We start from the raw sequence: 26076 nt of genomic DNA, 5'->3' as shown, positions 1-26076 counted from the left end.
ACCTGAGCTCAATGTTGAGTCTTAGAGTAAAGGTGCTGAATACTTATGATGCAAATAAGGTATTTCTGTTGTATATTGTTATTAAATTTCCCTCAAAAAATGTAAAACCTGATTTCACTTTGCCATTATGCAGTAGATTGATGAGGGGGAAAATGTATTTAATCCATTTTAGAATAAGGCTGTTACATAACGAAGTGGAAAAAGTCAAGGGGTCTGAATACTTTCTGAAGGCACTAAAAGTCGACCTCCTTAATTATTTATATCAACAACAACAAAATTGCACTTACTCTATGCACACTCACTAGACTACCCACACACTCACTAGACTACCCACACACTCACTAGACTACCCACACACTCACTAGACTACCCACACACTCACTAGACTACCCACACACTCACTAGACTACCCACAAACTCACTAGACTACCCACACACTCACTAGACTACCCACACACTCACTAGACTACCCACAAACTCACTAGACTACCCACACACTCACTAGACTACCCACACACTCACTAGACTACCCACACACTCACTAGACTACCCACACACTCACTAGACTACCCACACACTCGACTACCCACAACTCACTAGACTACCCACACACTCACTAGACTACCCACACACTCACTAGACTACCCACACACTCACTAGACTACCCACACACTCACTAGACTACCCACACACTCACTAGACTACCCACACACTCACTAGACTACCCACACACTCACTAGACTACCCACACACTCACTAGACTACCCACACACTCACGCCAACACACACACTACATTCGCTCACACACACAAAACACACATGCAAATGGGCCCCACACATAGTAACACAATAATAAGGCTATATACAAGGAGTAGCAGTACCGAGGCAATGTGCAGGGGAACAGGTGATTGAGGTAATGCAGTATGTACATGTAGTAGGGGTAAAAGGGACTAGGCCATCAGGACATAATAAACAGAGTAGCAGTACCGAGGTAATGTGCAGGGGAACAGGTGATTGAGGTAATGCAGTATGTACATGTAGTAGGGGTAAAATGGACTAGGCCATCAGGACATAATAAACAGAGTAGCAGTACCGAGGTAATGTGCAGGGGAACAGGTGATTGAGGTAATGCAGTATGTACATGTAGTAGGGGCAAAAGGGACTAGGCCATCAGGACATAATAAACAGAGTAGCAGTACCGAGGTCATGTGCAGGGGAACAGGTGATTGAGGTAATGCAGTATGTACATGTAGTAGGGTTAAAAGGGACTAGGCCATCAGGACATAATAAACAGAGTAGCAGTACCGAGGCAATGTGCAGGGGAACAGGTGATTGAGGTAATGCAGTATGTACATGTAGTAGGGGTAAAAGGGACTAGGCCATCAGGACATAATAAACAGAGTAGCAGCAGCATATTTGAAGAGTGTGAAAGTGTCTCTTTTTTTATTTAGCAAATATTTCTCACTTTTTTTAACCCTTCATTGTTAGGAATGGGCTCGTAAGTAAGCATTTCACTGTAAAGTCTACACCTTTTCTGTTTGGAACAAGTGACCAATAAAATGTGATTTGATTTGAGTAGCAGAGGAGGATGGGTACAGGGCGAGGGATCCTCCAGAGTGATTAGGAATAATATGTGTTTCAGTAAGGTTGGTTTCTTAGTGTTCATAACCATTGCTATCAACTGTACCGCAGAAATTGAATTTAAGTCACATAAAATATGTTGTGGTGGCAGCTGCAGAGAAGTACTTGGGATTACATGATTTTAACGCGGAAGAATTGCAGGGAGTGTTCTGTTTTTCATGAGGGTTAAATTGGCAGGTATTTTTTCTATCACCAAGTATAATGGATTGTACAGTAGGTGGCAACATGCACCTCTAACGTTTGTTTGCTGACCTCCATAAATACTATTGAAGAAGAACTTCACGTTGGACCAATGGTTTTTATAACTAACCCAAGATAGACCACAGCCTGTTGTTTCCAATGTGAGCAAATCGAACAAGCAAAACATGGGCAGAGCTAACATTGGCTGGTTCTAGCATGTATTTGCATATTTCGGTTAGGAAACGCCTACTCTTGTGCGCATGTGCAATAACTAAATTCGATGCACTCCTAAACAACGCACTTTTAAAAAACTTTCGCAAACGGTAAAGTCTATCAAAGTTAGTCCTATCTGTTCGTAACAGATTTTAGTTTTGGAAACAAAAAACTGCACTGAGATCAAATGAGCAAAATGTCGGCCAAAATCCATCTCGCTCCATCTTCTCTCACTGCCAGCCACTGGGCTTCCTCTCACCACCATATTTGGTAGTGAGTGGAAACGCAAACCGGATGCTTCACATTTATACCTCCAGTGAACTATCTATGTCATTGTTCTCTCTGTGACTGGACTCTCGAAGAGATCCGTTCGAAGTGGCTTTCAGGTAGACAACAGCAGAGAACAGGATTATTGGAAATGGGATGTTGTTGAATGTTTTCTTGGCTTTTATAGCTCAGGTAAAATCTTATCCAGGATCTTACTGAAGTAAGATTAGCTACATACATTTGAATCGAGTTTTGATATTTAGATAGACGTTTGATTGCTCTGATCTAGCTGTTTCAGTTGTAGACTTGAGACTGGAATTGCCTGCGTTAATGCCATAATAGTTATCTGAACGCTGTGACAAACAACGTAACTATAGCGTACACATTTCTTGAAGAAACGTTGAAGAAAGAATAGCGTCCACAATGTATCGGGTAAGTTTGGTTGCCTTTTGTTAGCAATATAGACCTACTGTGGTCAGTGTGGTGTTAGAAATATCTAGGCCTAGTTTTCACATTTGATCGTCCACTTCTATGTGTTCCATTTGAACAGCTAACGTTAGCTAGACAGTGGTGGAAAATGTACTAAATTCTCATACTTGAGTAAAGATATCTTTGTAGAAATGACTCGGCTAAAAGTGAAAGTCACCGAGTAAAATATTACTGGAGTAAAAGTATTTGGTCTTAAATATACTATCCTGCTAAGCATTCGAAATGTAACTAGTACTTTTGGGTGTCAGGGAAAATGTATTGAGTAAAAAGTACATTATTTTATTTAGAAATTGCTGGAGTAAAAATTGTCAAATGTAAAGTTGAGCCACCCCTTGTTTATAGGAAACTTTGCACAAAATTGTGTGACCAAATATGTAGGAAGAGGTCATTTGTGGCTGTGGTAACTAATGACAACCATAAAAGTCTAAATTGGCTATACTGTAAAAATTGCTGAAAAATATAGAAAGAATACTATTTCCCTTGAAGTAGTGATGCTGAATGTAAAACATTGCTAAACTTACCCCACTCTCCCACACTTTAAAGTAGTACTCCGGTGATTTATATATATTTTTTAAATAAATGTTATTGTTGAAAAGCAATATCCCAACTATAGATACAGTGAAGTACACACTTTACTGATGTCATCGGCCCCTTCCTTGCTTGAGGAACAATACAATTATTTAACACAGGTTTAACACCTAACACAAACATTGTACTTTTTAAACACTTAGCATAGACTAAGCCCTGTTGTTACCTCATATCCCAGCTGGGAAGAAAACACTCCATTTGCTCAAAGTGCCATTGGCTCAACTTACCCAAGGCAAACATGTTGACTATATTAGCCCACACAGCTACAAGGATGCATTTTCATGCTAGGTTTAGGAACTCAACGCTTATTAAGACCCCAACTGATGTATAGAACAATCTTAAAATTGTCAACTTTGGTTAAGATACAAGCACCATTAAACCTCTAAGCCAAATTCAGTTTTTTGGACCTAACTTGCTTACCACTTTTTTCATGTGTTTTCTTTCTTCACAGACTCTATGAAATGATGACCTCTTCCTAAATATTTGGTCAAATTATTAATTTTGTGTATGGTTTCCTAGAAACAAGGCAGACTCACTCTCCCCTACAGTAATATGGATAAAAACATGGCACTATTTCCAAAGTTATTATAGTACACATACATTTATTTGTAACTAGGCTATAGTGGTACAATGTCTTATGGGACAGTTAATACTAAAAACTTCTTTAGTATGTGCCATTACAGTTGAACTATTTAAAGAACAAAGAAAAAACATATTTTGTACATAATGTTGCTGCTACCGTCTCTTTTGACTGAAAATAAATAACTTCTGGACATCAGAACAGTGAATATTAGCTTCTTCTTTTCTTTAACGGGTCCGATGATCCCGACATGAAGAACATACTGCTTTCCTGGGAACTTGCCCAAATCCCCATCATTTGCGTGAAAAGAAGACAGAGAAAAAGTGGGTTGCCTTCGGAGAATTCGTAGGCGATCGAATAAACTCCCTCTGCCTTCCGTTCTACTAGCTAATGTGCAATCATTGGAAAATAAAATCAATGACCTACAAGGAAGATTAAACTACCAACGGGACATTCAAAACTAATATCTTATGCTTCACGGAGTCGTGGCTGAATGACGACATTATCAACATACAGCTGGCTGGTTATATGCTGTATCAGCAGGATAGGACAGCGGTGTCTGGTAAGACAGGGGGTGATGGACTATGTATATCTGTAAACAACAGCTGGTGCATGACATCTAAGGAAGCCTCAAGGTTTTGCTGGCCTGAGTTAGAGTACCTCATGATATGCTCTAGACCACACTATCTACCTAGAGTTTTCATCTGTATTTTTGGTAGCTGTCTACATACCACTACAGACTGATGCTGGCACTAAGACCGCACTCAATGAGCTGTATTCAGCCATAAGCATACAGGAAAATGCTCATCCAGAGGCGGTGCTCCTAGTGGCCGGGGACTTTAATGCAGGGAAACTTATCTGTTTTACCAAATTTCTATCAGCATGTTAAATATGCAACCAGAGGGAAAATAATTCTAGACCACCTTTACTCCACACACAGAGACAAAGCTCGCCCTCCATTTGGCAAATCTGACGATAATTCTATCCTCCTGATTCCTGCTTACAAGCAAAAATGAAAGCAGGAAGTCAATAAAAAAGTGGTTAGATAAAAAAGTGGTTAGATGAAGCAGATGCTAAGCTACAGGACTATTTTGCTAGCACAGACTGGAATATGTTCCGGGATTCTTCCGATGGCATTGAGGAGTACACCACATCAGTCATTGTCTTCATCAATAAGTCACGGACCAGGATGTCTTGCTCCCAGGCAGACTAAACAACTTTTTTGCCCGCTTTGAGGACAATACAGTGCCACTGACACGGCCTGCAACGAAAACATGCGGTCTCTCCTTCACTGCAGCCGAAGTGAGAAAGACATTTAAACGTGTTAACCCTCGCAAGGCTGCAGGCCCAGACGGCATCCCCAGCCGCGCCCTCAGAGCATGCGCAGACCAGCTGGCCGGTGTGTTTACGGACATATTCAACCAATCCCTATACCAGTCTGCTGTTCCCACATGCTTCAAGAGGGCCACCATTGTTCCTGTTCCCAAGAAAGCTACGGTAACTGAGCTAAACGACTACCGCCCCGTAGCACTCACATCCGTCATCATGAAGTGCTTTGAGAGACTAGTCAAGGACCATAACACCTCCACCCTACCTGACACCCTTGACCCACTCCAATTTGCTTACCGCCCAAATAGGTCCACAGACGATGCAATCTCAACCACACTGCACACTGCCCTAACCCATCTGGACAAGAGGAATACCTATGTGAGAATGCTGTTCATCGACTACAGCTCGGCATTCAACACCATAGTACCCTCCAAGCTCGTCATCAAGCTCGAGACCCTGGGTCTCGACCCCGCCCTGTGCAACTGGGTACTGGACTTCCTGACGGGCCGCCCCCAGGTGGTGAGGGTAGGCAACAACATCTCCTCCCCGCTGATCCTCAACACTGGGGCCCCACAAGGGTGCGTTCTGAGCCCTCTCCTGTACTCCCTGTTCACCCACGACTGCGTGGCCACTGCACGCCTCCAACTCAATCATCAAGTTTGCGGACGACACAACAGTGGTAGGCTTGATTACCAACAACGACGAGACGGCCTACAGGGAGGAGGTGAGGGCCCTCGGAGTGTGGTGTCAGGAAAATAACCTCACACTCAACGTCAACAAAACTAAGGAGATGATTGTGGACTTCAGGAAACAGCAGAGGGAACACCCCCCCCCCATCCACATCGATGGAACAGTAGTGGAGAGGGGTAGCAAGTTTTAAGTTCCTCGGCATACACATCACAGACAAACTGAATTGGTCCACTCACACAGACAGCATCGTGAGGAAGGCGCAGCAGCGCCTCTTCAACCTCAGGAGGCTGAAGAAATTCGGCTTGTCACCAAAAGCACTCACAAACTTCTACAGATGCACAATTGAGAGCATCCTGGCGGGCTGTATCACCGCCTGGTATGGCAACTGCACCGCCCTCAACCGTAAGGCTCTCCAGAGGGTAGTGAGGTCTGCACAACGCATCACCGGGGGCAAACTACCTGCCCTCCTGGACACCTACACCACCCGATGCTACAGGAAGGCCATAAAGATCATCAAGGACATCAACCACCCGAGCCACTGCCTGTTCACCCCGCTGTCATCCAGAAGGCGAGGTCAGTACAGGTGCATCAAAGCTGGGACCGAGAGACTGAAAAACAGCTTCTATCTCAAGGCCATCAGACTGTTAAACAGCCACCACTAACATTGAGTGGCTACTGCCAACACACTGTCAATGCCACTGACTCTACTCCAGCCACTTTAATCATGGGAATTGATGGGAAATGATGTAAATATATCACTAGCCACTTTAAACAATGCTACCTTATATAATGTTACCTACCCTACATTATTCATCTCATATGCATACGTAGATACTGTACTCTATATCATCGACTGCATCCTTATGTAATACATGTATCACTAGCCACTTTAACTATGCCACTTGGTTTACATACTCATCTCATATGTATATACTGTACTCGATATCATCTACTGTATCTTGCCTATGCTGCTCTGTACCATCACTCATTCATATATCTTTATGTACATATTCTTTATCCCCTTACACTGTGTATAAGACAGTAGTTTTTTGGGGGGGAATTGTTAGTTAGATCACTTGTTCGTTATTACTGCATTGTCGGAACTAGAAGCACAAGCATTTCGCTACACTCGCATTAACATCTGCTAACCATGTGTATGTGACAAATAAATTTGATTTGATTAAGTAAATCGACGATGTCGTCCCCACAGTGACTACGTACATACCCAAACCAGAAGCCATGGATTACAGGCAACATCTGCACTGAGATAAAGGCTAGAGCTGCCGCTTTCAAGGAGTGGGACTGTAACCCAGAACCTTATAAGAAATTCCGCTATGCCCTCCGAAGACCTTTAAACAGGTCAACATTCACAAGGCCAGACAGATTACCAGGACGTGTACTGCGAGCATGCTCTGACCAACTGGCAAGTGTCTTCACTGACATTTTCAACCTCTCCCTGTCCGAGTCTTTAATACCAACATGTTTTAAGCAGACCAACATAATGTTCTTGGGCACAGGAACTAAGGTAACCTGCCTAAATGACTACCAACCTGTAGCACTCACGTCTGTAGCTATGAAGTGCTTTGAAAGGCTGGTCATGGCTCACATCAACACCATCATGCCAGAAACCCTCAAATGTTTCGGGTAGCCTTCCACAAGCTTGCCACAAGAAGTTGGGTGAATTTGGTCCATTCCTCCTGACAGAGCTGGTGTAACTGAGTCAGGTTTGTAGGCCTCCTTTCTCGCACATGCTTTTTCAGTTCTGCCAAAATTTTTCTATAGGATTGAGGCCAGGGCTTTGTGATGGCCACTCCAATACCTTGACTTTGTTGTCCTTAAGCCATTTTCCCACAACTTTGGAAGTATACTTGATGTCATTGTCCATTTGGAAGACCCATTTGCGACCAAGCTTTAACTTCCTGACGGATGTCTTGAGATGTTACTTCAATATATCCACATACTTTTCCCTCATGATGCCATCTATTTTATGAAGTGCACCAGTCCCAACTGCAGCAAAGTACCCCCACAACATGATGCCACCACCCCCGTGCTTCGCGTTTGGGATGGTGTTCTTCGGCTTGCAAGCCTCCCCCTTTTTCCTCCAAACATAATGATGGTCATGATGGCCAAACAGTTCTATTTTTGTTTCATCAGACCAGAAGACATTTCCAAAAAGTATGATCTTTGTCCCCATGTGCAGTTGCAATCCGTAGTCTGCACTTTTTGCACCAAATTACATTCATCTCTTGGACACTGAACGCGTCTCCTTCCTGATCGGTATGACGGCTGCGTGGTCCCATGGTGTTTATACTTGCATACTATTGTTTGTTCCGATGAACGTGGTACCTTCAATTGGAAATTGCTCCCAAGGATGAACCAGACTTGTGGAGGTCTACAATTGATTTCTTCTGATCTCCCCATGATGTCAAGCAAAGAGGCACTGAGTTTGAAGGTAGGCCTTGAAATACATCCACAGGTACACCGCGCCATTTGACTCAAATGATGTCAATTAGCCTAACAGAAGCTTCTAAAACCATGACAATTTTCTGGAATTTTCCAAGCTGTTTAAAAGGCGCAGTCAACTTAGTGTATGTAAACTTCTGACCCATTGGAATTGTGATACAGTGAATTATAAGTGAAATAATCTGTCTGTAAACAATTGTTGGAAAAATGACTTGTCATGCACAAAGTAGATGACCGACTTGCCAAAACTATAGTTTGTTAACAAGACATTTGTGGAGTGGTTGAAACACTTAGGTTGGAGTCATTAAAACTTGTTTATAAAAACTTCTGACTTCTACACCTGTTGTATTCGGTGCGTATGAACTGTTGTATTCGGTGCGTATGAACTGTTGTATTCGGTGCGTATGAACAATAAAATTTGATTTGACTATGGTAAACTCGGCTATAGTGGTAAAATGTCTCATGGGGACAGTCAATACTACAAACTTCATTAGTAAGTGCCATTGCATTTTTGGAACAGTGATGTAGAGAGATTTAGACTAAACACTAAAGTAATCAAATGTTTGGTCTAATGATATTCTATGTACAATACTTCCTGTGGTCACCAGGACAGAGCTAGTCCGTCCCCCTCCACCCTGCCGGAGTCCCCTGGTCACAACTCTCCTGGTAGCGCCTTACTGCTGGGTCTGAAGAGGGTTTCTGTGCTGCTGGTCGACTGCAGGAAAACACCAGGGCAGAGTGGAACTGTGAGAGAAGGACACGAGGAGGATGAGAAGGAAGAAGAAGGAGATTTGATTTCATCAAGTAAGAACAATGTGTGTTGATTAAACTACAATCTGTTTCTGTAACTGCTCATTGATTGATAAACAATATATATACAGGTAACGACCAAAAGAAACACCAACATAGTGCCTTAATAGACCAGAACAGCTTAAATGTGGCTTGGCATAGTTTCTACAAGTGTCTAACTCTATCGGAGGGATGCGACACCATTCTTCCACAAGAAATTCAATGATTTGGTGTTTTTTTAGATGGTGGTGGAAAACGCTGTCTGAGGTTCCCGCTCCAAATTCTCATGTGTTCCATTTGGTTGAGATCTGGTAACAAACGGCCAGGGTGTATGATTTGCATTGTTCCCTTTCAGTCAGGAAACTTGGCCCAATACGGCTGTGGGCAGGTTGAGCGCTAGTGCACTCTAATGAAGAACATTAGTCCCGCCTGACAAGGCCAATATACCCTGTGCTTCAGTGGAGTCCCCGCCTACCAAGGCGCAGTCATTCCTTCAATTTCTTCCTGTCTTCATCTCGAGCTGAGCAGAACAATCTCACACATTTCTTCTTAACAAAGATTGGAATGCAATTTCAGGATTTATTAAAACTGAACTGTCCCACTAACTATGCTTATCCTTCTGGAAGTTGTGCGTTAAAGTTTGGTAACTCGTTTTGTGAAATTTCCTACCAAAATATTTGCTAGTTATTCTTGTGGCTTTTTAGCATGGCTAACTGGTTGTAAGGAAGATGGCTAGTACGAACAAGTCTATGAAGGTTGTTAAGCCGGGTTTGAGTTCACGACCTTGCCCACAATCATGCGGTTTCACCATGTCTTTGAATAATATTTACGAGTTTAGTCTTGTATGTCTCTGCTGGATGACAGCTCGGGCTGCCCTGGATTGATCTGGCTCATGGGACCACTGTTGCCGGCTGCGTTTAAGCACTTCAGAGAAACGTGTCGCCTTCCATAGAAGGCTTTGTGGTAACGAGTGTGATTTTCCTCCCCTGGGCGCCTGTACCTTGGCGGAGTCTGAGTTGCGGGATGCAGGGGTGGACCTGGGCTCGTGGTGAGATCAGATGGCGCTATCCTCCCAGCGTATTGATATTGAGCCAGCTGATATCTCTTTTGGCATCGTGCAGGGCTCCTGTTTGGTTGACGACGTGGTGTCTGGCCGGTTCTGGGAGGGGGCCAGAGACAATTACTTGATGCCAACACATCTTTTTAGCTAAGTTACACGCTGAAGTTATGTTACACTTGGTAACCAGACTGTTTCATCCCAACATCGTTGATGCCTTTACCATCTACACTTGCCAGTTTTAGCCTCAGCCAGCACCATATTCAGATGAGCCTTTACGTCGGTAGCCCTGCCCCCTGGTGAACAATGTATGATCGCTGGATAATTATTTTTTAAAGTCTGATATTGTGGGGAATAGAGTCATCAATGACTAGGGTTTTCAATTTGTCAGAGCTAATGATGGGATGCTTTGGCGGCTCAGATCCTGTAACGGGTGGAGGAGAGACCTGAGAAGGCTCTAACTCAGACTCGTTGCTTAGTGGGGAAAACCAGTTAAGTCTCTATCGGCTGAATGAGCGACACCGGTTGAGCATGCCAAAATATATATTTTCCAGAAGCCATGAGAACATTGTTCGTCTGCGGGGGACTGTGGAGGGGGTTTAACACTACTACCTGTATTAACTGGTGGCACAGACACTGAATCATTAATTCCCACACTTGCCCAACGATTGCGTCTGAAGCCGAGCAACTTGGAAGCGTGGAAGTGCATTGAGTAGCGTCACCAGAACCTCAACCCTGCTTCGTAGGACACACCTCGGACTCAGCTGCATTCAGCCAAGCTTATGCTGCACGGGTATTCACACTTCATGGGTATGGAGGGGGCGGGGCTTGTCACAATGCCTCCATTGGATGGGAAGCTAGCTGTCTACCTAGCCTCATTGGCTACCAAAGGGATGGCTAATTCCAACACATCCCTCCCAAATAAGTATCGTTATTTTTCAGGGTTGCAGCTTGACAAGGTGTACGGGGACCCAGTCCCTGAACATGGTCACAATGCTGCAGATTTACCAAACTGAGCTATTGGCAGCCCTGGCTGTGGGGATCCCCACACAGAGCTCCTAGATGAGAGTCCTACTATGGCCGATTTCAGCATTCGGGAGAAGCATAGGGGCTTCAGTGGTGGAAGAGCGCCACCTCTGGTTGACTTTGTCTTAGGTGCTGAGAGAGACCAGCTGGACAGGCAGAGACACTTTTTCCTACGGGGTTGTTTGGCTCGGCCTTGGCATCTATGCAGGACACGGTGCTTCACGGCTTCCTTCCTCTGAAGGATCCGAGAGGATTTGCAGACAAGCTGGCTGCCCTGACTTCCGGATCTACACCCAAGTCTGCTCCTGTTCCCTCAAGAACAGCGTCAGTCTGCTTGGCACAGGCTCCATTTTACTCCTGGAGGTAAAGTGAAAGCTGGTCCCTCTGCGGAGTGGGGAAAGCAGCAGCTCTCGCGCACCTATCACAATGAGAGAGAATCATCCCTAGATTTTAGACCCACCCAATCTGTCCCATTTTAGACAGGCATTTTAAGGTCTACAAGTTCAGAACCAATCACACATTTTACCTTAATTTAACTAGGCAAGTCCGTTAAGAACAAATTCTTATTTTCAATGATGGCCTAGGAACAGTGTGTTAACTGCCTGTTCAGGGGCAGAACGACATATTTGTACCTTGTCAGCTCGGGGATTTGAACTTGCAACCTTTTGGTTACTAGTCCAACGCTCTAACCACTAGGCTACCCTGCCACCCATGTGTTTGGTTCACCTCCATCTCATGGGCGATGGATATTTGTACTGCGGCCAGTTGTGCATCACCAAACACTTTTGTGAGGTTTTATCGCTTGGATGTCATTGACCCAGCGTAGCCCACAGTGTTCTTATGGCTGGGACGGGAGAGGGGTTTTATCGCTTGGATGTCATTGACCCAGCGTAGCCCACAGTGTTCTTATGGCTGGGACGGGAGAGGGGTTTTATCGCTTGGATGTCATTGACCCGGCGTAGCCCACAGTGTTCTTATGGCTGGGACGGGAGAGGGGTTTTATCGCTTGGATGTCATTGACCCAGCGTAGCCCACAGTGTTCTTATGGCTGGGACGGGAGAGGGGTTTTATCGCTTGGATGTCATTGACCCAGCGTAGCCCACAGTGTTCTTATGGCTGGGACGGGAGAGGGGTTTTATCGCTTGGATGTCATTGACCCAGCGTAGCCCACAGTGTTCTTATGGCTGGGACGGGAGAGGGGTTTTATCGCTTGGATGTCATTGACCCAGCGTAGCCCACAGTGTTCTTATGGCTGGGACGGGAGAGGGGTTTTATCGCTTGGATGTCATTGACCCAGCGTAGCCCACAGTGTTCTTATGGCTGGGACGGGAGAGGGGTTTTATCGCTTGGATGTCATTGCCCCAGCGTAGCCCACAGTGTTCTTATGGCTGGGACGGGAGAGGGGTTTTATCGCTTGGATGTCATTGCCCCAGCGTAGCCCACAGTGTTCTTATGGCTGGGACGGGAGAGGGGTTTTAATCGCTTGGATGTCATTGCCCCAGCGTAGCCCACGGTGTTCTTATGGCTGGGACGGGAGAGGAGTTTTATCGCTTGGATGTCATTGCCCCAGCGTAGCCCACAGTGTTCTTATAGCTGGGACGGGAGAGGGGTTTTATCGCTTGGATGTCATTGCCCCAGCGTAGCCCACAGTGTTCTTATGGCAGGGACGGGAGAGGGGTTTTATCGCTTGGATGTCATTGCCCCAGCGTAGCCCACAGTGTTCTTATGGCAGGGACGGGAGAGGGGTTTTATCACTTGGATGTCATTGACCCAGCGTAGCCCACAGTGTTCTTATGGCTGGGACGGGAGAGGGTCGTTGAAAGGCAGTGCACACTTTTGCAATATACCCAGTCAGTCAAGAGATCTGATTACACACCAGCGAACACACACTGGAAAGCGGCCTTATAGTTGTCATCAGTGTGGGAAGAGTTTTAGTCAGTCTGGGAACCTGATTAGACACCAGCACAGGTTTATTGTTGGGTTGGAACCCTAGGTGGTCTGCCGTGGGCCATTTCATTTGGTGTTGGGTTGGGCCGTGATGTCAGATCCCCTGAGTTTCCTGACTAAAAGGGAACCTACAGTTATGACTAGAACTAATGTTCAATGAAAGAGGCAAACAAAGTACAACAGTTGTTTGTCCTCACCGCCATGTTCAGATTAAGAGCGGTACTGAATTGAAGGAATGACTCCGTACCTTGGTTTTATCACATGAGAAGGTGAGACTTCTGGTGCGGCCCGGTGTTCATTGGCCTTGTCAAGCGTGATTCTAATGTTCCTCAGTAGAGGGCGCTAGTATGTGAAATCCCTATAGCTGTACCTTGTTTCCCTCCTTCAGGGAACAGTAGTTAATTAAAGTAATAACCATTTTTTTATGCTCATTAAATCATTCAGTGAACACTCATGCCCTGTGGATGGGGGCATTGTCATCAACCATAGGTTGAAGGTGAACACTCAATGGCTCTGCATTTATTGGCGTTTACCTTGCCCTCTAAGTGGTTGAGTGGACCTAAAGCCAGGAAAATGTATCCAACACCATAAGAGCCGCCAGAAACCTAATTTCCTCAAGTGTTTCCTTTTATTTTGGCAGTTATGTTTATACTGAGGGTCGTATTTGTTTATGCATTGCAAAACCTAGTTATTCAATGTCTTTGCTTCACAGGGGACACCCCTAACTGTCATTCTCTCAGTGGGAGGGGCTTATCATCTGGGGAGCCTCAACATCATGTTGCTGACGAGGCAAAAAAAAGTCTCTACAGATCAGAACAACTCAAGAAACCCCAGCAGAGAGGTTTAGGGAAGAAACCTCACCACTGCTGCTCTGACTGTGGGAAGAGTTTCACTAGAAGGAGTGGCTTCATTATTCACCAGCGGATTCACACCGGAGAGAAACCATACTGCTGCTCTCAGTGTGGGAAGAGTTTCACCTGTCCAGGAGGTCTTAAGTTACACCATAGAATCCATACAGGAGAGAATCCGTACAGATGTTCACAGTGTGGGAAGAGTTTCGCTGCTTCTAACACCTTAAAATCTCATCTGAGAATACATACAGGGGAGAAGCCTTACCCCTGCCTTGATTGTGGGAAAAGCTTTGTTAGTGCAGGAACCCTAACCATACACAAGCGTGTACACACTGGAGAGAAACCTTATAGCTGTGATCAGTGTGGGAAGTGCTTTTCTCTTTCAGAAAATCTAACTATACACCGGCGCATACACACTGGAGAGAAACCTTATGTCTGTTATCAGTGTGGGAAGAGCTTCACTCAGTCAGGAGACCTGACTACACACCAGCGAACACACACTGGAGAGAAGCCTTATAAATGTGATCAATGTGGAAAGAGTTTTGCTCTCGCTTCGTCCCTGACTAGACACCAGCGAACACACACTGGAGAGAAGCCTTATAGCTGTGATCAGTGTGGGAAGAGCTTTGCTCGAGCTTCCAACCTGTCTACACACCAGCGAACACACACTGGAGAAACACCTCACAGCTGTGATCAGTGTGGTAAGAGTTTTAGTCAGTCAAGAGATCTGATTACACACCAGCGAACACACACTGGAAAGCGGCCTTATAGTTGTGATCAGTGTGGGAAGAGATTTAGTCAGTCAGGGAACCTGATTAGACACCAGCGAATACACACTGGACAGAGGCGTTATAGCTGTGATCAGTGTGGGAAGAGTTTTAGTCAGTCAGGGAACCTGACAAGACACCAGCGAACACACACTGGAGAGAACCCTTATATCTGTGTATGTGGAAAGATATTTGTTCATTTAGGGCCAATGAAAAAACACCAGAAAGCACAAACGTGTCTTTCAACTCCCTCCTATCTGACACCGGTTCCAGATCCCTAAATAAAGGATCAATAGAAAACATCTAGTGAACAGTCATATCCATCTCTCATTCTTAAACAGTTGACTTAGTCTGATCACCACGGTAACCTGTTTGGAACATAGATGCGGTAAAGAAGTCAATTGAACTCGAGCAAAACAATGGAATTGCCATGGAAATATGTGGGAGAAAAGGCCATGGGGGGAATAATCCTGAATCTCTTCATTGCCCCCCAGCAAAATTATCCTACGTTTAGACTATTGTTTATATGTGTATGTCACAATATATTGAGGTACAAATCAGAGTATATTGCTTGTATGGATGTCAACCCTAACAATAAATGTTAGTTTCCCCAATGAACTGCATTACTTAAAAATATTTGACTACCACCACCGATGTCTGTATGCTAGCTATGCTAACCAGCTCATACTAATTGGAGTTAGCATTTAGAAGTCACTTCTCAACTTTTAAATGTTACCTGCGAAAACAGCCAAATATATCTAAATCAGACTTAAGAAACCACATTGTGAGCCTGTTACAATACATATAGTGCATTCGGAAAGTATTCATACCCCTTGACTATTTTCCACATTTTGTTACATTACAGCCTGAAAATGTATTAAATACCCCCCCCCCCCCCTCAATCTACACACAATACCCAATAATGACAAAGGGAAAAGTTTAGGAATTTTAGCAAATGTATTTTTTTTAAAGAAGAAAAAAAGATGCATACCTTATTTACATAAGTATTCAGACCCCTTTCTATGAGACTCAAAATTGAGCTCTGGTGCATCCTGTTTCCATTGAGATGTTTCTACAACATGATTTGAGTCTACCTGTGGTAAATTCGGTTGATTGGACATGATTAGGAAGTGCACACTCCTCTTTCATATTTTCAATGACGGCCTGGGAACAGTGGGTTAACTGCCTTGTTCAGGGGCAGAACGACAGATTTTTACCTTGTCAGCTCATCGATTTGATTTTGCAACATTTCGGTTTCAAGTCCAACGCTCTAACCACTAGGCTACCTGATCAAACAGACTCACGAAACGCATATTACTTCTTTGTAAATTGTGTTGTAGTGTGCCACTGGCTATCTGTAAAATAAACAATTGAGCTGTCTGGTTTACTTCATATAAGACATTTGAAAGGATTCATACTTTTACTTTTGATACTTAATTACATTTGAGAAGTTACACTTTTGATACATAATTAAATTTGAGAAATTACACATTTGATACTTAAGTATATTTAAAACTAAAGACTTTTAGACTTTTACTCAAATAGTATTTTACTGGGTGACTTCCAACTTTTACTTTAGCCATTTTCTATTAAGATATCTTTACTTTTACTCAAGTATGACGATTAGGTATTTTTTCCACCCCTGTGCAGCACTAGTTAGTTGGTTTTTCCCAAAGCGTAATGAATTCAGACGACAGCGTAGTAGGCTGATACACAGCCAATACAGTACGTAGCTGCATGCATCTATAACATAATACCAAAGAAGAAGAAGAAGATCACTTCCTTCACCACAGCTTTGAGTCTGCTGCGTGAAGCGGAAGAAGTATGAATGCACTGACTACTGCGAAGGTTGCATTGCTGTAAATGCTGCATGGCCACTGCAGACGTCGGATTGAACATATATCGGGTTTTACTGGTTCGTTGCACGGATAGCGCAGCGGTAATCCGTCTGGTATTTACAAGGCTACATTTACTGAGCCTCAGACAATTAACTATCTGGACTTTCGAAGGGGACGTGGTTCCAACAGTCTCTGGTAGAGTTAGACGAACAGACAACAGGATTATTGGTGGATAGGGTGTTGAACGTGTTATTGACTCTAATAGATCATGTAAAATATTATCCAGGATCTTCCTGAAGTAAGATTAGCCTACATCAGACATTTATTTGTCACAATTTAAATCGAGTTGTGATATTTAAAATTACGTTTGATTGCTCTGGTCTAGCTGTTCTTTATATGCATGCTATGACAAAGAATAACTAGTGTACGGTACACATTTACTGTCTTTTTTTTATTTGAAGAAACGTTGAAGAAAGAATAGCTTCGACGATGGATCGGGTACGTTTGGTTTACTTTTATTAACATAAAATGTATTGGCCTAGTTTATCTTCGATCTTCCATATCATTCATTCCATTTGAACAGCTGGACAAAAACAATGATGGTAATAAACACTTGGGATATTTTGTCCTTCAGCAAAGTAGCCTACTAGCCTAAAGCACACAGATTGATACAAGGCAATGCGCAACGAGCAGGTAAAGTCAGACCCATGGAGAAATAAGCCAGAATGTTGTTTTTACATGGAAGCCAATCCAGAAACCTATGCCATTACAACCTACGTGTTGTGATTGTGTTTGCTGTTAGTTCATATGCCTTGACACAGCCGATACAAGAAGGCAGAGACGGAGAGCACAAAATATTTTGCCTGTAATTTACTTGCCTATTTAAATAAAATACAAATTAAAAATCGGACTATTGATTTAGAGTTACCTCAAGTCGCAAAGAAAACAGGGGCTGCCTCCACTAAAGCACCATTTCAACATCATCTAATCACCAATACTTAGTCTACTAAATTGACAACTAAAAGGCACCAACAGCGATTTAGTCCGATCAACCTAAGCTAAATATGTCTATCCATGGTACCGATATCTGTGTGTGAGTGCAAGTAGAAAAAACATGTTCACGCACCCAATTTGTAGAGAAACGCTAATGCCAAACTCCTCTTTCATGTTCCCTGAACGGTCTATGACTCTGTCACTCTTGTAGTTTTTGTTGTCCTAGGCTACCTGGCTAGAATGCTTGCTCGCTAGCCTAATCTCCATTCATAGTCAAGGATGCGCCAGGCCAGCTAGTTAATAACCAATTTTGAAATTATTAATCTTCCTGAGAAGTAATTGAGATGCGCATCACGCTATGCACAGGTGAAACATTTCATCGGGACAATTATTATTTTATATTTTGTGTTACATTCCATTATATTATAGTCGTGGGTTTTCAGTATGTCCTGTGCCTATTTAGCTGAAATTCTTTCATAGGATTAAAACAGCACCATAGCTTCCATAAAGTGACCATTGGACTTAAACATTTAACTTTGTATCTGCAACAGTTTTTATTACATGTTACATGCACATTTCTGTCCACTAAGAACCAACGATGTGCGACCTTTTTTGTAGCTTTTCTGATATTGCTCATTTCTTTTCAGGCAAATCTCAGAGTTCTGTCTGAACGGGTCAGCAACTTGGAAACTGTACAGCTGCTATATAAACGTAGCTTGCTTGTCCAAAGTCCAGCAGCTAGCCTCTGTAGCTAGCTTGTCCAAAGTCCAGCAGCTAGCCTCTGTAGCTTGCTTGTCCAAAGTCCAGCAGCTAGCCTCTGTAGCTTGCTTGTCCAAAGTCCAGCAGCTAGCCTCTGTAGCTTGCTTGTCCAAAGTCCAGCAGCTAGCCTCTGTAGCTTGCTTGTCCAAAGTCCAGCAGCTAGCCTCTGTAGCTAGCTTGTCCAAAGTCCAGCAGCTAGCCTCTGTAGCTAGCTTGTTAACACCAGTCAGCTGAAAGCAAGCTAGCTAGTTTAGCCTCGTGATTTCGGGAAATGTAGCTGTTTACTTTGTGCATATAGCCTACATAATATCGCTTAATCTCCGTTTAAACTCAGAATATGCTATTCTGTTCTTTGGAATGTTTTCCGTTTCCTAATGTTTCTTAATTCCTGCCTACAGATGTATTATACTTTTTAAAACGTAGACAACATGCATCATTGTTGGATTCTTATTGTATAGGCCTACCTCAAGTCCCGGCAGTGTTAACTTAATTTAAACTATTAACTTAATAAATAACTTACTAAATAAATGAATTATTTTGAAGAACCTGGTCCTTTTCCCACCAGCTGTGTAGCTACCAGTCCCAGGGGTCCCCTCAGGGAGGTACAGTCACAGACATCTGTAGGGTACATTGCTTATAAAATAAGCAACAACCGCCTAGACCAATTTCAGGATTTAATTTAATCATATAAATTGACCATATTGTATAGCGTTAATGTTTTATAGGGCTAAATAATGGTAGGCTAACATCAAACCCATGGCCCTCGCGCTAGCTCCACTTCTGCCTAGATACTATGTTGACGAATACCTAATTGTCTTTCCAAAGTGTGCACTTATTCACTTCCCTTCACTGATTGGAAATGAAATGACTGGTATGAAACATATTGTGGATACACCCACTAGCCATGACTCCATCAATCTAATTGTGTTTCTCTTTGGTACAATTTTCACAACTCTAAGCACAAACATCTGATTCGAGCTACGAAACCAGAATTATATAGTGTGTAGTTTACGTTTTTATTTTATTTTTAGTACTAAAATAAATTAGTTTATTCCATTCATTATCTGAATGTTGTTGATACACTGTAAGCTGTTGATTTTTAGATGAGGATGCTGTTACAGTAACAAGTCCCATAAAGTGGATCTTAAGCAATGTTACATGGGGCAGAAATTGCACCAGGTTACACAATACCTTTTTACTGTAGGTTTCTACTACATGTTACAATACCCCTATATCTGATGGTTTCTTCTATGTATGTACTGTATAAGGATACTGAAACTATGAGACTGACATTTTCTCAACATGCTCCAAGTGGGATAACTAGAAGCAGTAGTTCTGGTGTTTAGGTTTTTCATCACTGGTTATTTGAACAAATCATGATTTAGCAGGTGTTACCATCTTTCACATTTCGGAAGGGGAGGGGACATTCGGGCTGTATCTTGAGAGACGGGGGAGCTTCTCATTCCGTTTCTTCTCCTCGTTCTAACATCTCCTAATCTCTCCCAATATGTATGAACCCAGAACTTAATCGAGTGACTGACCAATTACGTGACACTTAAATTCTGTGTTAACCATCATTAACTCAGGGTGAAAGATGTGTTCAACTCCACTGAATGTTGAATCAAAGGTTCTGAACATCAGACTGGATATTACAAAAATATATTCCACTTCCATTTGAAAAATTGGCTAACGTGATTGAGAAACTGTACATATGTGTAAAGTAGTGAACGATGACACACTTCAGGAGAATGGTGCATCCTTATAATACCTCCTGTCAATCATAGATTTAGACTAAAGTAATCGAAAGTTTGGACTAATGATATTCTATGTACAATACTTCCTGTGTTCACCAGGACAGAGCTAGTCCGTCCCCCTCCACCCTGCCAGAGTCCCCGGGTTGCAACTCTTCCGGTAGCGCTTTACTGTTGGGTCTGAAGAGGGTGTCGGTGCGGCTGGTCGACTGCAGGAAAACAGCAGGGCAGAGTGGAACTGTGATAAAAGGACACGAGGAGGGAGATTTGATTTCATCAAGTAAGAACAATGGGGTGTGTGGATTAGACTACAATCTGCTTCTGCAACTTTGTTGATTTGATAAAAAATATACACTCAGTTACTAGTTTTAGGTCACCCATCTAGTACTGGGTCGGTCCCCTCCAGGCTGGATGGGTCAATGGACTCACCTCCACGTGACCCACTGTATGTAGGAGTGATCCATTTTTGTGAAAGAGGGGGTGGACCGAATAAACTGTCCGCTGAGTGTATGTTGCTATATTATTTGTATAATATTTGTTTATGGACCCATATTTCCAAAACCTAGTTACTCAATGTCTTTTGTTTCAAAGGGGACTCCCATAACCATCACTCTTTCAATGGAAGGTACTTATCATCTGGGGAGCCTCAACAACATGTTGCTGAAGAGGCAGAGAAGTGTCTCTCCAGATCAGATCACCTCAAGAAACACCAGCAGAGAAATACAGTGAAGAAACCTCACCACTGTTACTCTGACTTTGGGAAGAATTTTACTAGACTGAGGTCCTTAATTCACCAGCAGATTCACACTGGAGAGAAACCGTACTGCTGCTCTCAGTGTGGGAGGGGTTTTACTGCATCTAATGCCTTAAAATATCATCTGAAAATTCATACAGGGGAGAGGCCTTACCCCTGCCTTGATTGTGGGAAAAGCTTTGCTAATTCAGGAGGCCTGACCATACACAAGCGTTTACACACTGGAGAGAAACCTTATAGCTGTGAACAGTGTAGGAAGAGCTTCAATCAGTCAGGCCACCTGACTACACACCAGCGAACACACACTGGAGAGAGGCCTTATAGCTGTGATCAATGTGGGAAGAGATTCAATCAGTCAGGAGAGCTGACTACACACCAGCGAACACACACTGGACAGAGGCCTTATAGCTGTGATCAATGTGGGAAGAGATTCAATCAGTCAGGAGAGCTGACTACACACAAACTAACACACACTGGAGAGAGACCTTACGTCTGTCTATGTGGAAAAGGCTTTGCTCGAGCTTCCACCCTGACTAGACACCAGCGAACACACACTGGAGAGAAACCTTATAGCTGTGATCAGTGTGGAAAGAGCTTTTCTCAAACTTTCTCCTTGACTAAACACAAGCTAACACACACTAGAGAGAAAGAAGCCTTATATCTGTGATCAGTGTGGGAAGAGTTTCAGTCAGTTATGGACCCTTTATTCACACCAGTGAACACACACTGGAGAAGGAACCTTATGTCTGTCCAGGTGGGAAGAGCTTTGTTTATTTAGGGCCAATGAGAAAGAAAAACCACCAGAAAACAAAAACATGCCGTATATCATTTCCCTCCCTTCTGGCACCGGTTTCAGACCCATAAATAAAGGACCAATAGAACACATCTAGTAAACAGTCATATCCATCTCCCATTCTTAAACAGTTGCCTCAGTCTGATCACCATGGTAACCTCTGTGCAGCATAATATGCAGCTCTGATCTAGGATCAGGTCTCCCCTGTGTCTATGTAATATCACACATTGGGATCTAAATGGATAAATGTTATCATATAAAATGTTATAGTGAACCTGTGTGGGGGGGGGGGATGTTGATAATTGTATCTTTCATACACATGATACTATTATAATGTCTTCATGTAGAATAATGTTTCAACAATAGGTGTATATTCATTTTTAAATAAATTATCTTCTAAACAAGAACTTATCACTTTCATTTTTTAAATGTATATCTACATTCATTAAAAAGATCCTAAAACGAATCAATGAGGCATTGAATAATAATATTCATGAGGTCAAGGAAAGAACTATGCATGCTGTCTTGTAACAATAGTTAATGTAATAACTTTTAGATTTATAATGTAATAAAACCAGTAAATGTAATATATTCTTGGTTAATATGATAAATTGATATAGTATGACTTTTTCCACTTAATGTCATAAGTTACGTTATCAGGTGAGTAACAACTTTTTTAATGAATAACATAATGACCGACCGATCATATAACACCTAAACCAATGTTTAATGTGTTACTTCACTAATGTTAATGCACATACCACCCTCCACCAATTACAAACCTATTCACCTGTACTCACACTGTCACGTTCGTCGTAATGAGTAGACCAGGCGTGAAGAGTTCCACATATTTTTAATAAAGAGAAACTCAATAAAGCATAAATGAAACGTGAAGCTACTGGTGTGCACTCAGGCAACTCAATGTAGACAAGATCCCACAAACACAAAAGGGAAATGGCAACCTAAATATGATCCCCAATCAGACACCACGATAAACAGCTGTCTCTGATTGGGAACCATATCAGGCCAACATAGACATACAAAAACCGTAGAAGAACAAAACTAGAGTACCCATTCTAGACACCCTGACCTAACCAAAATATATAGAAAAACAGGGATATCTAAAGTTTGGGTGTGACACACAAACATGCACTCTAATCTTCAAATCGTATTGATCACATGCATATATTTAGCAGATGTTATTGCCGGTGTGGAAATGCTTGTGTTCCTAGCTTGAACAGTGCAGTAATATCTAACAATATACACACTTCTAAAAGTAAAATAATGTAATTATTGAAATATACACGCCTGTACAATTTTATATATATATATATGTACGCATAATGATAATAAATAAACAGAATTCATCTGTAGGCCTTATAGTCAATGAGCCAGGGTGATCGGTTGTCTCAATTGGGGTGAAAATGTCTCATATAGATTTGTTTTAAGGTCTATGTCCCTGGAGTAAAATGTGTTCTATCATTGCAGCAATGGTAGCATTCTGTGTGTTATCACTATTTCTATTCATCCCTCCATCCCATTCAGTTTTCCCAATCAGGGTTTTACCCACATGACAATGTCAGCATACAGGTTATTACTCATGTATACCTTTAAATCATAGCTCATTGGAAAGCTTAGATTCACAGCTGTCCATTCAGATCAACAGAACTTCGACCTCTAGAATACAGACTTACCTGTAAACACTGAGTGCAAAAAATATTAAGAACACTTTCCTAATGTTGAGTTGCCCCCACCCCCCTTTGCCCTCAGAACACCCTCAATTTCTTTTTTGAATGGACTCTACAAGGTGTCAAAAGTGTTCCACAGGGATGCTGGCCCATGTTGACTCAATGCTTCCCACAGTTGTGTCAAGTATGCTGGATGTCCTTTAGGTTGCAGTTCTTGAGACAAACCGGTGCTCCTGGCACCTACTACCATACTCTGTTCAAAGGCACTTCAATATGTTTGTCTTGCACATTCAACATCAATGGCACACATACACAATACATGTCTCAATTGTCTCGAGGCTTAAAAATCCCTCCCCTTCATCGACATTGATTTGAAGTGGCTTTAACAAGTGACATCAATAAGTGATCACATCTTTCACTTGGATTCACCTGTTCAGTCTATGTCATGGAAAGAGCAGGTGATCATGATGTTTTGTCATCTCAGTGTGTGTCCATTAATATGTTATGAATATATTGTGTCATAAAAATGTTTAAATTCCTCACTACATGCAAATATGAATGTTTCTGTGTCTCACTTGTAGAAACGGGCTTGCTACATTTTCTGGTTTTAAGCAAATCACAATATCCAGAATTCATAGCGATTTCAGGACTTGGAGAACCGCCCCGTGAAGGTTTATCCAGTTGTGAGAAATATTAAAATGTTTGTTTGTAGCCACAACTTTGAACCAGAGGATTTTGAAAACGGACCTGAAGTCTCAACTCATTGGGTTGCCATGTCGTCGAACATTGAGAAGTGATGCTCTTCTATCAAATAATGTTTTCCCTCTTTCCTCTTCATTTCAAAGATGAAGGCATCCAGTCAGCCAACATCAGAGCAGCAGAACCGCCCCGATATACAAACTACATTTGTATATCTAAACCAAAATCTAGCTAGCTTTCCTGATACGCTGGCTAGACATTCCAAAGCATATCAATGTAATTAGCCATCTGTTATCTGGCTATGTGATTTGTTCCTTTTTGAGCTCGTTGGGTATTCGTAAGGAGGAGATTATCTGGGTGACTAACTGGTGTCTGTTGGGGGTGTGTATCAGTGGAGGCTCCTCCGGAGGAAGGGGAGGACCATCCTCAGTGATTTTTCAGAAACATTTAAATTGTAAAACATTGAAGTTATCCTTTTTAGATGAAACTATACTAAATATAATTATGTTACAAAGTAATTGATTAAAACATATCCGCATGTGTATTTCCCACCGTGACGAATGGAGGAGGAGGTGTTATGGTGTGGTGGTGCTTTGCTGGTGACACTTACTTATTTATTTAGAATTCAAGGCACACTTAACCAGCATGGCTACCACTGCATTCTGCAGCGGTATGCTATCCCATCTGGTTTGGGCTTAGTGGGACTATCATTTGTTTTTCAACAGGACAATGACCCAACAAACCTCCAGGCTGTGTAAGGGCTATTTTACCAAGAAGGAGAGTGATGGAGTGCTGCATCAGATGACCTGGCCTCCACAATCCCCAGGCCTCAACCAAATTGAGATGGTTTGGGATGAGTCGGACCAAAGAGTGAAGATAAATTATAGATAATACGTATCGGTGCTCATCAGCCATTGGACATAAACATTACACAACAAGTTGGAAATAGCAAATTCAACAATGAGTAGTTTGAAAGGAATCAGTGTATAACTGCAAGCGTTGCAAAGCAATCACTAGCCTACTATTCAGTGGAGAGGGTGTGTGGTCCAAGTCTGCTCTCTTTTCCAAGCTTAAAAGGATAAACATACACATACAACATCGTGGGCCAGAAACTGTTGAATATATTGGCCATGCTGTCAATCCAGCAGGACTTCTGCCACGTTTAAAACAACTGGAAACTGAACTGGGAAATGTCAGACTTCAATGAGTTCACGACAACTGGGAACTCGGAAAGATTTGTTTTGATTTTAATTTTGATGTAACTTGCAAATGTAAAAACAATACAACCACACGTGGACATAATGCATTTGCAATCATTGAGGATGACACAAAAGACGTGATACAAAATCATTTAAAGTTTAAATAGATTCATGATATATTGATCATGCCAATTTGTTTTGACATGAATTTAACATACTATATATCATCGAGGCAATACAGCAGTTATATCCTAACAATAAATGACTCCCTAAACCGCGTGTCCCACTTGAAGAGAGGTGTTGATGACTATATACAGTAGGTGGCGGCACCTTTTAAACACCACAGAAGAAGCTGAAAAGCATCAACAGGAAGTACTTTGTTAACATCCTCTATCTAGTTTTCAAACCAAATACATGTCCACATCCTTTTGCAGGATGTTTCTAATGTAAGATTAGTCTAAATGAGACGTTTATTTGTCACAATTTAAATCGAGTTTTATATTTAAAAAGGTGTGTTCTAGCTTTTATTTATCTGAACGCTGTGACAAAGAAAGTAACTGTAGCGTAACGTTACTCTTACTGTCATGTTTTTTATTTGAAGAAACGTTAAAGAAAGAATACAGTTGCTTCCATGACGGATCGGGTAAGTTTGGTTGACTTATGAACAATATGCTTTCTGTGGTGTATGAAATGTCAAGGCCTATTTTTCATAATATTTGTTCTTC

The 26076-nt window shown here is 42.4% G+C and overlaps 1 protein-coding gene and 1 pseudogene across 4 annotated transcripts; both read left to right on the top strand.

The window, feature by feature from the left end:
* Positions 1-2361: 2361 nt before the first annotated feature.
* Positions 2362-16269, top strand: LOC116373847 (zinc finger protein 501-like). 4 transcript variants are annotated; one of them, XM_031822122.1, is made up of 3 exons: positions 2362-2733; positions 9049-9244; positions 13972-16269. In XM_031822122.1, the coding sequence occupies exons 1-3, from the start codon at positions 2725-2727 to the stop codon at positions 15156-15158; spliced, it is 1392 nt and encodes a 463-aa protein (XP_031677982.1). In that variant the 5' UTR covers positions 2362-2724; the 3' UTR covers positions 15159-16269. The 4 variants fall into 4 exon arrangements, with proteins under 4 accessions (XP_031677982.1, XP_031677983.1, XP_031677980.1 ...); XM_031822123.1 differs by having other exon boundaries at positions 2385-2733; positions 9049-9255; XM_031822120.1 differs by having other exon boundaries at positions 2398-2493.
* A 317-nt stretch (positions 16270-16586) lies between these two features.
* The window catches only part of LOC116352756 (zinc finger protein 271-like), a 30986-nt pseudogene continuing 21496 nt past the window's right edge, over positions 16587-26076 (top strand).

This window comes from Oncorhynchus kisutch, unplaced genomic scaffold (genome assembly GCF_002021735.2).
Source record: "Oncorhynchus kisutch isolate 150728-3 unplaced genomic scaffold, Okis_V2 scaffold4072, whole genome shotgun sequence".
NCBI classification, from domain to species: Eukaryota; Metazoa; Chordata; class Actinopteri; order Salmoniformes; family Salmonidae; genus Oncorhynchus; species Oncorhynchus kisutch.
The sequence above is the reverse complement of the archived record's forward strand: the minus strand, read 5'-3'. Positions and strand labels throughout refer to the sequence as shown.

Bases quoted from the DNA above. Each gene is read 5' to 3' on its own strand.
- LOC116373847 (XM_031822121.1), top strand. From the start codon at position 8,349: ATGAACCAGACTTGTGGAGGTCTACAATTGATTTCTTCTGATCTCCCC. The intron at 8,430-9,048 runs GTAGGCCTTGAA...TGTGGTCACCAG, and splicing joins AAGAGGCACTGAGTTTGAAG to GACAGAGCTAGTCCGTCCCC. The intron at 9,245-13,971 runs GTAAGAACAATG...TTTGCTTCACAG, and splicing joins AGGAGATTTGATTTCATCAA to GGGACACCCCTAACTGTCAT.